The 11,978-nt window shown below is 42.0% G+C and overlaps 1 protein-coding gene across 1 annotated transcript; it reads right to left on the minus strand.

The window, feature by feature from the left end:
- Window positions 1-715: 715 nt before the first annotated feature.
- Window positions 716-2,077, minus strand: LOC147897856 (small ribosomal subunit protein uS7-like). The gene is made up of 5 exons (XM_087380498.1): window positions 1,917-2,077; window positions 1,696-1,823; window positions 1,475-1,618; window positions 1,040-1,243; window positions 716-941 (listed from the first exon to the last, which is right to left on the minus strand). The coding sequence occupies exons 1-5, from the start codon at window positions 1,980-1,982 to the stop codon at window positions 887-889; spliced, it is 597 nt and encodes a 198-aa protein (XP_087236624.1). The 5' UTR covers window positions 1,983-2,077; the 3' UTR covers window positions 716-886.
- Between the last annotated feature and the right edge of the window lie 9,901 nt (window positions 2,078-11,978).

Here is an 11,978-nt window from a genome sequence, read left to right on the forward strand (position 1 = left end):
CTTCCCTCAGCTAAGCAACTAAATTAGAATGCTCCTCAGAAAATCAGCTAATATAAATTATCGTTAGCTGCCTTGAGTGAATCATGCTTGTCCCATTCTTTTCAGCCCCTCAACAAAGCTAATTTGACTAGGGGCGAAGATTCACCCCACATTACTTCCCTCAGCTAAGCAACTAAATTACAATGCTCCTCAGAAAATGCTACTAGGAGCTCAAGAACTTGCATCAACCATACTACTGAGTTTTAAAAGACTAAGGTAAAATGCAAAATGTGATAATGCAGAACAGACTCAGCAAACATGAGGGTGACTAGCTAACATGGCATCCTCTATGCTGTCACACGTGCAACCAGTAACCACAACCCTACACATGAGTACCCATTTACACAACTTCCAAACGAGTCGAACGTGCAACTTTACCGTGTCTCTAGCAATCCTTGATCTCATACCAAATAGGACAAAGCAAATTGCTTGCAACAACAATCTGACAACAGTCTCCAAAGCTTGCTACTTCAAAACAGGCGTAATGGAAGAAAGAATCCAACCATAGTGCCTACTTTGTCTTGCATCGTTTAAGGGATCTATTTACACAAGAAGAGACAGGAAAGAATAATAAATCAAGACAGACTTTAAAAGGACGCACTCAGTGTCGATGTGACCCCATCCAATTGGCTGTAGTGGCAGACTTAAGGACACATACAACATTTTTAAAAGGATCAGAACGATAAGCATGAAAGTCATCCACTAAAAAACTGAAATTCCGATAAAGCTCATGAACCCATAGAGGCTTCCGTTTAAAAACAGTTTCGCAAAGCTGCAGCTATTCCAAATAAACGGAAATGCTCCGCTTTAGATACTCAACTCAAAACCAGGGGTAAATGAAAATCTCTCAACGATTAGCCTTCGCCACACGCTCAATCTCATCCTTCTTCTTTATAGCATAGCTGCACATAAAGGCATAAAAGGAAATCAGATGGCAATGAAAAAATAGATTAAATGTTACTAATGCGTCCATGTAAGAAGGCAAAGTACGGGCAGATACCTGTTCGAGGAGCCCTTCGCTGCATTTATAAGTTCATCGGCGAGACACTCAGCAATAGTCTTGATATTTCTAAAAGCACTTTCACGAGCTCCAGTCGTTAGCAGGTAAATTGCCTGGTTCACTCTTCTCAAAGGAGAGATATCCACGGCCTGTCTCCTAACAACACCTGCAGATCCTATACGAGTAGCATCCTCCCGTGGGCCACTAGGGAGCAATCACCAACGGTAGCCAAGTCAAGGTATGTCAGGAAATCTCCAGCATCGCAAGAAAGGTACACATCGAGAATGTGCAGTAACACTCAATGCTAAAACTATTCAGCATAAAGCATATGTGGCATTTTAGAAGCTAGAATTCCTGGCTAGTAGGATATTGCAAACGCGGAAACAGGACACTGATTTCGGACCAGGGCGCAAATTTGGTTAAATAAACATCTACCTGTTGATGATAGCATCGACGATCACTTGAATTGGGTTTTGGTCTGTCAAGAGATGGATAATTTCCATCGCATGCTTTACGATTCTTACGGCCATTAACTTCTTTCCGTTGTTGCGCCCGTGCATCATGAGCGAGTTTGTCAGCCTGTGAAGTCACTAATGTCAACAACAGCAAACTGCAACGCAGGAAAACAGCTCGTTCCAAAAAGCGAGGCGCGTTACCGCTCCACGATGGGACACTGGGCCTTCCGGAAGCGCTTGACAGAATAACGACCGGCGGTATGGGGGACGAAAGTGGCATGTTTGTCGACAGAGACAGCGACGTAATCAGCGAGAGAGATGTCGTTGATCTAAGAAGCAAACAAAAAGGATAAGCAAGGCAAAGCAAAAGCAGGAGAAAGGAGATGGGAAAGGGAAGGAGAAGGGGGGGGAAAGGAAGGGACCTCGATTTCATCGAAAGACCAGCGACCGAAGAGCTTAACTTCGGGCTGGGGGACGACGACAGCCATGGCGGAATTGCAACAGAGCTTGGAGCTCGAAAAGCCGTGAATGAATTCGTCGTCGAACTGCTGTGAAAAGAACCTTCAATTCACAACAGCTCCCCAAAGAAGAGCCTCTTCCCCAACCCTAACTTTTGCCTCGGTGCCGAACCTCCACTTTTGTTTTTTTTTTCTCTCTCACATTTTTTTCTTCTTTTTTTTTCGAAACAACCGGAATTTATTCATCCATCCAAATACATGACATTCCCAAAACAACATTTTTCTTCATCGCCTCCCACCATGAGTTTTCATGGGCATTCGCTTTTGTAGTAGCGGAAGCAGCGTCGCCAAACCGTCCGCCAAACCATTCTTCTTTTCTTTCGCGAAAAAAAGGAATGATGAATCAAAAGACATGCAAGAACATTTTTCTTCGTAGGCGGGTGCCCACCCGCGATGAGTTTTAATGGGCGTTAGAGTTTGTATTAGCGGGAGCAGCATCGCAAAAAGCAAGTTAAGATGCAAAAATTAAGGTGGGAAATATCAAGGAGTTCCCGAAAGTTCTACGTTCGAGACGTCCGAGAAGGTTCCGCGTTCGAGAAGCTTATGCCCCCAAGCGAGTGTACATATAAGAGAGGAGGCAGGGGGAAGGAGAGCCAAGGCAAAGAAGTGGAAGAGGGGGTTCAGCCAGAGAGGGCAAAGAGGGAGCAAGGAGGGGGGCGCATGGACAAGGAGAGGAGGGGCGGGTAGAGCATAGGTTAATCATGGAGAGAATAGGAGAGAGACAATTTAATAGATTGTATTTAGGAAATGAATAGGAGAAAGAGACAATTTAATAGTCCTTTTTTTTTTGCGAGAAAGAGCAATTCGAAGCAAATGAAAAAGGGAAGTAAATACAATTCAGCTATGCTACTAATGCAAGCAGACATGCTGCCAAGCCCACAGACTCACTACGATAGAGTGGCTCCCGTAATTTAATAGTCTTTTAAAACCCTTCAACCAAATTTTGTATTAGAGGAGTGCTATAATGGAGGATTGAAATTTTTTGGTGAATTTCCATGTGTAATGTGTGTTTTAGATTGCCATTTATGTGAATTTCCATGTGTAGTTAAAATAATATAATTAAGTCGTGTGTTTCAGATTACCATTTATTGAAATCAGTTATAATAGAGCGCAATGCCCTTTTAAAAATCGTATGCTTTTTCTTTGCATTCCAAAGCACTTGCTTTACCACTACACTAGAAGGTGATGCCCATGGGCACTTGTGCACTCTTTAAGCAAAACTCTATACTATATATAATTGAAGTAGTTCTCTCTCTCTCTCTCTCTCTCTCTCTCTCTCCAGGTGTCACCTTCAAAAAGCTCTCAAACATGAAATTGCAAGTTCCTTGGCAAGATATGGAGAGGTGAATGATTATGTGGCTACCATTTGGCCATTTAACTGTGCACAAGGACAAGAGCAAAGAAGATAACCGCATTTGCCTACCACATGGCTAGAGGCCGCCCACCATAATTTGACCACTAGGCTATACTCTCCTCTACCACATAAACTACTATTCCTTCATTTTGTACATTCTCCACCCTTGCTAGGAACGGACCTATGCCACCAGGTACAATCATGTTGCGTCATAGCAACGCGTGCGTGCTCTATAGTATAATTGAAATGCCTTGAAATTTGTTTTAAACCTTCTATTTTGAAATTTGACGGTTAGTTGCCATTCACATGCTTGGTTTACCAAATGACCACTGTGTGGGACAACTACTACTCGTTAAGCTTTCCACGAGGTTGATAGATGCATAGTAGGCACAACAAGGTTGTCGAACCCCTTGAGGATGAGTATTCCACCATTACTAATGACCTAAGGGGGTGAACCTCATACCCATCGCTTTTCAAATATATTTGTGGTTTCTAGTATACTTCTTATGGGTGTTGAGTCCCAATGTCACCATTAGTGACCCACATATATTGGCCATGCTAATGAAAAGCTTTTCAAATATATTTATGGTTTCTAGTACAATTCTTATGGGTGGTGAGTCCCAATGTCACCATGAGTGACCCACATATATTGGCCATACTTATGAGAAGCTTCTTCACCTAATTGCAGCCTCCTTGGAGGTGTTGTGGATTTTCTCAAGCGCTCGACCTTCTGAAAGATAGACTTTGGTTTTTGTTGCTTTGTAAATACTATTGAATGCCTTACCATAATTAGTGACATTGTTTTGGGCTAGCAAGTTTGTGTGACATGCATCATAAACTTAGAATATCCTTAATGTTGCAGAACGTACTCTCTTCCAAATTATTAGAAGTAATGGTGCTTGTAATGCCCATATGACAATTGGTTTTTGTTGCTCTACGAGTACTATTGAATACCTTACATAGTTGGTGACATTGTTTTGGGCTAGCAAGATTGTGTGACATGCATCATAAACCTAGAATGTCCTTAATATTGCAGAACGTACTCCCTTCCAAAGTATTAGAAGTAAAGACAAGGTGGAGCAAAGTTAATGTGCTTGTAATGTGCATATGCTACTCCACAAATTCTCACTAACTATAATCAAATTAGCCTAATCTTTACATTCACGTCCTACAATATTATATCTATACTATCTATTACCCACAGACAGAAGGGGAAAAACGGAGAACACATAGCAGCTTGGAGGTGAACAGCATGCCATGTGTCAAGAATTCTAGCATTCTCTCATTCTGCGTTCAAGAATTTGGATTCGGATTCAAACATTCACAAGGAATTGGAAACGCCTCATGTTCAAGAATCCAAGTGTGTGACATTCCCACCTTTATTCGCCTTACCTCAATCAACTAACATGAACTTCCCAACCACTAAGCTATAAAAATCTATTGGCTTGATAGATGCGTTGTTATCCTCAACTATCTTTACTCGAGTAAACGAATTTATAGAAAATGACACCTTCAACAAGCTCTCAAGTCAGAGGACTTGCACATGGAGTGAGGATTGTGAAGTTGTGTTCAATTGAGTGAAGGAAGTGTTGGGAGAGATTGCTTGTGTGAAAGCCTCCAACTAGCTGAACAATGTTCCAAAATCTAGATCATGCAATTTGTGTATTTGACTAAACTTTTAAGAAATTTGAACTCAAGGGTAAACGGCAAGGTCAAAGCAACTTCTACTTCTTCTACAGACACACCTGCTATGCAAGCAAAATGAGAAAAAATTTTCAATCACACTCTATTTTTTGAACGGGAAGAAGTGATGATAATAAAGCAAATTACGATAATGAGGACTATAACGATATGAAATTCATTGGAAGGAAGGTAATGGAGAGTCAAATGTTGCAAGAACTGCTTCATGGTCAGACTACTTTGTAACAACTAGAGGCCAATTTGTAGTGGAGGAGGCCAAAGAATGGAAGGTGGATAGATCCATCAAAATTATTTATAGGACCCTTATGGTAGTCTATATGTTGGCAAATACAAGGAAGCCACCGTAGCTATGGCAACCCAACAATGACCAGGAGATTAGCATGTGAAGTCAATACGCCCTTACAAGTTCATCACTGGAACATCATGAAGGTGCTTCCCACACAACAATGTACTTGCTAGAGATCACATTTTGTGGTGGTCATACATGTAGTTCCATAAAGTCCTAAAGTATGATTATCAATCTCAAAGGGATAGGTGATCGCATGCATTATAAATTAAGCTTGATGGTGATCCAAATGTGAAAGATTCCTTGCTAACATGCAAGCCGGGTAAAGCAGTCAACGTCTTATACGGTTCTAGCATTTGAGTCAAGTTCATTCTATGTGTTGTTTGATCCCAGCAATTGAAAAAATATAGTCAGTCACTCTCTTGCTTGAAAATATTATACCCAATATCTATTATGGCTAAAACATATACATTGTACTAAAACATTCCTAAGAGTATTAGAGAGGGGTTTGAGATTTTTGAGCTTGCAACCCAAGTTTATAAGGTGCAAAGTATCACTCCTCTTCTCCATGTGTGCATTTGTAATGTCAGAAATAAGATTGCATAGACAAGGAAATGACAAGCTATTTGCCTTTAACGTATTTGCAATGTTCATATCAACAAACTTATTGAAGATGAGTTTACAATCTAAGAAGTAATTAAACTTATTGAAGATGAGTTCACAATCTTAAAAGTAATTAAATGTGGTTTTAGAGAGCCATATGAACTAGCAATAAGACAATTTTAACTCTTTGCTCCGATGATTATCATGTTCAACCACACCATCATCTACTCTTGCATACTCATGCCTAGAGCAAGTGATTCAACAATTGAATTAATACATTAATTTAAGCATTTTAAAACATAGGAAGAAGTAAAAATGAAAAATTAATGAAAGTACTTTTCACAAAATGTAGACATCCTATCAAGGTTAATCCTCAACTCAAGGTAGTGTTGAAATATACAAGATGTGGGTCGGAGGTGTCCACTGCCTACATACAGTTGCTTCTCCCTGATCATCTCAATGCTCTCCTTTCTCCTCTTTCTTTGTCTCCACTCTTCCCCCCACGCCCCTTCTTATTTTGTTGTTCTCCTTTTCCAAACCCCTTCCGCCCTTTGTTGTCCTTTGGGCAGCTTTTTGCCATGCCATCCGACTTCTGGTTGTGTCTGCTGGAGCCCTCTCTAGAGCCGTGTCTGGTTGGCATGCCATCTCAATGAGCCCATGAGTTTTTTGTAGAGCCCTTGGCTATGTTTGGAAGCTTGATGGAGATAGACTAGCTGCCCATGCTAGTGGTTTGAGGGAGGTTGCACAGGTTGGGTCAGCACCTAGGCTCCGCCCCTACCCATACAACCCTTAGGCCTAATCCCGGTTGTTTCTTGGCCTCTCTTTTGCCTATCTTCCTTTGGTTGGCCTTAGTGCGCCATCGAGTGTCCAGCATTGTCTTGCTAGAGCACTTTTGAAGGGCTCTACCTTTGGAGCTTTTCTAAGATCTCTTAGTGACAGGTTGTTCCCTTTTCCAAGCTCTCTTGGTCACTGCACTCTCTCCCTTTTAACAGCATAGATTTTGTGCTAGTTCTCTCCGAGGTTCGAATCCTGGTAGTAACCCTCGGTCTAGTGCAAGGAGCTCAAATGGTGACATCCTAGACTCCTCAAATCATAAAGGTTCTTCTTTCCCTAGAAGACAAGCATTGGGTGAAGAAAGCAATCAAGTCACTCCAGGATAGAGCAGTTGTGGGCCAGATAGTTGAGCTCATGCCTACGATGAGCCAAGTGTGCAATCAGATTCAAGTGAGCCTAGCACTAGATGGTGACCACATCTAGAAGGCTACCATCTATGGGAGTGGGGTCTTCCTACTCCATTTGAGCTCCTTTGACACCACCTGGACCCTTGTGGAGCAGAGCCCCCTCAATGCCTTGCACTTCATTTCCTAGTACCATGGGTTCACAGTTGATGACATGGATTCAACTCACCATGTGCCTTGCTTCTCGGTGATGCTTTGCTTCCCATGGCTCCCAAGGAGTATCAAACCATCCTTCTGCATTGGGAGAGCTTTTGGCGCAGTGCTGGAGTTCCCACCTCAAAGTGTTAGTGGGTTGCAAATGATGGAGTCCCTTGACTCACGCTAAGTTCAGTGTCAAGAGTCCCCTCCAAATGAGATCTTTCTTGAGACTCTTGATGGTGGAGAGTTCAGGAAGCACATTGAGATTTCAGGACTGGTAGGCTAGTGCTTACAATGCAGGAACTTGTGACACTTGGCTCGTGATTGTTAGAGGGATTTGGGAAGGGCTTTTACTTAGCACCACTAGGAGTGGAGGGTTGTTCGCCTAGTGAGAGTGCAATGCAGGCCCGAACTGCTAGCAGAGATGGAGTCCTAAACAACCTGGGTAGAGCCTTCTAGGGGGGCTTAGACCAGGGTGGGGTGCAAGAAGCCTACTAGCAGGCAGGCCTTGAGGACTCACAAATGGCATGCTAGACTCCGTGAGCGTGCGAGGGTGGAGTGAGGCAACCCCTTAATCCCAAGGAAAGCAGTTAAACAGTGCCTCAACACATTGTCTTTCTTCTTTGTTTAGGCAGACCCCCCAATGGCAGGGGTTCAGAGTGCTAGGAGTCGACACAACACAGTAGGGTTCTAGGGGTCCCTCAGCTTTGATGGTCACTATTCCAGTCACCCCCCACCATCCCCCCCCTCCCCCCCCCCCCCCCCCCCGATCTCAGCTCCCCCCTTCCATATCTACCCAAGGGGAGCTAATCACAAGAGGGACAGTATGAATGGGTATTTGTCCAGGCAACTCCAAGATAGGCATCTTGAACCTTGCTTGTAGACAACAGTGCCCCACATTCTCAAGGCAACTAAGTGTGAGCCTCCCTAATGTAAACTCTTGGATTGTTGGAGGTGACTTTAACAACTTAGAGTTTGGAGAGGACAAGCAAAGTGGAGCGTCTTTCTTGGAGATGCCGACACCTGAGAGGAGCATCTTTCTTGGAGATGCTGGCACTTGAGAGGAGCACGTGGGAGCAGATTATTTTCACAATCTGTGGGCAGAGACCCTTGGCGAGAGGGAAAGCTCTCCAGACTTCTAGGCAACCTCAAATTCTCTTTCAGGCAATGCTGACATGAGGTACTTCTAGAGAGGCTAGACAAATTCTCTGCGAGCGCTTGTGCGATGCATTGAGGGGGAGTGTTTTGGCAAGGACCATAATGTCCAACCATTCCCTGATTGTTTTGCACCTTGAGCATCCTCGACGTGAGCTCGAATCCGCATTCCACATGCGATACCACAGGAGCAGGAGGTACAAAAGGTAGTCGTAGACATTTCGAAGGGAGGATGGGCCTTGTGGGCAGCGGATGTGATTTTAGCAAAGCAGGCTCTACACCATTTCCACCTCCTTCAAGCGCTTGAGAGAGCATTGATACAAGACTTGGCTTCCATCAAGCATCTCAGGGAGCAAGACCTGAGCCCGTAGTGGCTCGCAGATCGACACAAGTGTGCATGGCTTGATCTCTACGACAAGGAGATTTGTTGTCAAGTTTTCCTACACTCATCCGAGGCCCAGTGGATACATCAGGGTGACAAGATGACTAGGCAGTTCTTTCGGCTGCAAAGACTGAGATTTCTTTCAAGACACGAGACCTAGGTCAGCCAGGATGTAGGTGCAAAGACCAAGAGTTCTTTTAGACCATGGGACCTAGGTCAACAGGGATGCAACTATAGAGACTGAGAGATGCAAGCAATTAGATGCACTCATACCACTAGGAGATATATCCTTTTACTCTTACACGTGAGCATATGCTTAAAATTAAAAACAGACATACATATAAACATGACAACACATGATCATTATATGAGACATGATAACACATGATCATTATATGAGAGCATATAAACAAACGAGAGCATATAAAATGAACAAGGAATAAAATGGAATTACCCAATATGTGTATTTCTTAAACAAAGATGTAGCAAATTACATTTCTTAAACAAAGATGTAGCAAATTACAAAGTACTCCATTTCAAAAAAAAGTTCTCATAAAAAGATAGTACAAATGTTGTTGTATATGCTTATGTAAATGTTCATGTGCATATATACGTGTCATATATTCATATGCACATGTTTGCTTGTGAACATATATTTACAACTTATATGTTCATACACTCATATGCTTATGGACATTCTTTGTTTAACATGGAATTGCATCTCAAGGGAGTAGGCACTGTAACAACTTAAAACGAAGTAGCTGATCCGATTTGAGAGATCATATACATAAACACATGAACAATATACACATAACTTATAGGCATATAAACATAAGAAAGAACGTATGAACATATAAACATCCACAACCAAGAATGGCTTTGGTTCCACCAATTAAACATATAAACATACACATATAATTAAAAAAACATGAATCTCTTCAATGGCACATTGTTTCTAGATTTTTTTTTTTTGGGGGGGGGGGGGGGGCCTCTTGATTCAATTCTACCTCTACAGCTTATTGAATTCAAGGCTAACATGTGGCTTTGATTGAGGCTATGATGCAGTGCCTCCCAACCGCATACGCCATACACCATCATCAAAGGATAGTGTTTCGGAGACGATGTCCAACATCACTACTGGAACATCTGGGTTGCCCAATTTTGCAACTTGGTGATGGGAGGACATTAGGTTCCCCTCTCAACCACTCGTCTCCATCTAACAGGATATTATCTACATCCTGTGCACCATTTGAGAGCCCGAGACTCCAAGTCCTAGAGCGACCACCAAAAGGCAAGAGCATTTCTACAAGGCATGGCCTACAACGGTTTCTAATACCCCCACCGTGAGAGGTATTTGCTAGATGCATGGTCCACCACCTTGGTTGCTAGCCCAGATTCCCTAGGCAGTGAGCTGGGTTCTTTAGACACAGGTTGATTTCTTTTTGTGACAACCAAGTTCTGTCTTGTTTTTCCCATGGTTAACACCTTTTGGTTCTGTTCCTTTGTTATTTCAAATTGTTAATTGGAGTTCCTTTTCTCTGGTTTTTACATTCCATCCCTTATTTCCTACATGGATCTCCAAGGAGTAATCTTCATATCATCAAATAATACTTTTAATTTCATGTACGACATTTAGATAATCCTTTTAGTCACTTATTCTCTCTCACATACAAAGGTGGTGCTTATCTTTCTTACATTATATTTTGCTCTAGGATAGTTGATGTACTTGCAAGTAGCATAGAACCTCAAGTGGTATTCCATTCAGAAAAGGTATGAAGTATATATGAGTGGAGATCTCCGTCGCAAAAGAATTTGGAGCCAATTATTTTACGAGGTCTTAAGTTATAGGGTTCAAAAAAGAGTTTGAAAGTTAAGAAAACAGTGGCATCCAGCAAAGGTAAACTTTGTCCCTAGCATTAGGAGTAAGGGTAAATAAACACTAATCTTGGAGCTTAACATTGAGAAAAGGAGTAGGGTGTAAGAATTTAGCATTTAAAAATGGATATACAATTGAGAAAAGGGTTGAGCAATAAGTAAGAACAATAAGATAAAAGTAGGAAGAATCAAAAGTGCTTAGCTTGTATTGGAGAAATGAAAGTGAATTGCAACAAAACGGAGAGGGAGTTTGTAAGGATTGAAAAGAGAGTTGTGGATGGGTTGCAAGGTTAGAGCATACTTGTGCATAGTTGAGAGTGCAAGGGAGCACTTGGGAAGAGAGCACAAGTACACAAAAACGTGGATTGGTTTGTAAGGAGGATGGGTTGCAAGGTTAGAGCATGCTTGTGCATAGTTGAGAGTGCAAGGGAGCACTTGGGAAGAGAGCACAAATACACAAAAATGTGGGTTAAACACAATGCCCAAAGAGAGTGGGTTTCATTATTCATAGAATATTTATACATGTTAATGATACTCTCTCCCTAAGACTATTTTCTCTCTCTAGGAGGTAAGTTTCCCCATTTGTCCTTGGAACAAATAGAACTCAAATAGGAGGTCCCAAAAAAAAAAGTTCCATGTGATACTATGTTTACTCTCTCTAGGCTTGGTTTTTCTTTCTCTAACCTCAAACTACACTAGGTATTAGAATCAAAGGTCTCGATGTATAATGGGTCCTCCATCAAACAAGGGTGCAAAATGAGTCCTGTTATAGAGTTCGCGCAACCCATTATGAGCAACTCTCTCTCAATAGACCTACTCTATCTCTCTATAGAACATGGAATCAAAAATTCTAAAAAGTGTCCCACTCTTCTTTAAAGAATGTCCTAACCATGCTACTGCTATCACGTCTCCTAAATATTCCATAGTTTATTGACACTGATGTCTTCAAAGTAAACCAAGAAACAGATATTTAATCCAATTCAATCTAGCCAGCCATATCAATATGCCATCAATACAATTCACGGGAACTTTTGCCTAGGAAAACAAAAGAGCTCTGCAAAGAAAATTGTCCCAAGCTTCACAAAGGACTACAATAAGCCATTCTTATGACCTAGAGCTCTTCGGATCGGGCATTCACTTGGCTCAATGAATCCCTCCCACAAGATACAACCTTTTACACACACAACAAATTAAAGACCGGAAACCTCATTCATGATTTGCTTGCAGGTTAGAG

This window comes from Dipteris shenzhenensis, chromosome 10 (genome assembly GCF_047967505.1).
Source record: "Dipteris shenzhenensis isolate YYH24624 ecotype China chromosome 10, Dip_SZ_1.0, whole genome shotgun sequence".
NCBI lineage: Eukaryota > Viridiplantae > Streptophyta > Polypodiopsida > Gleicheniales > Dipteridaceae > Dipteris > Dipteris shenzhenensis.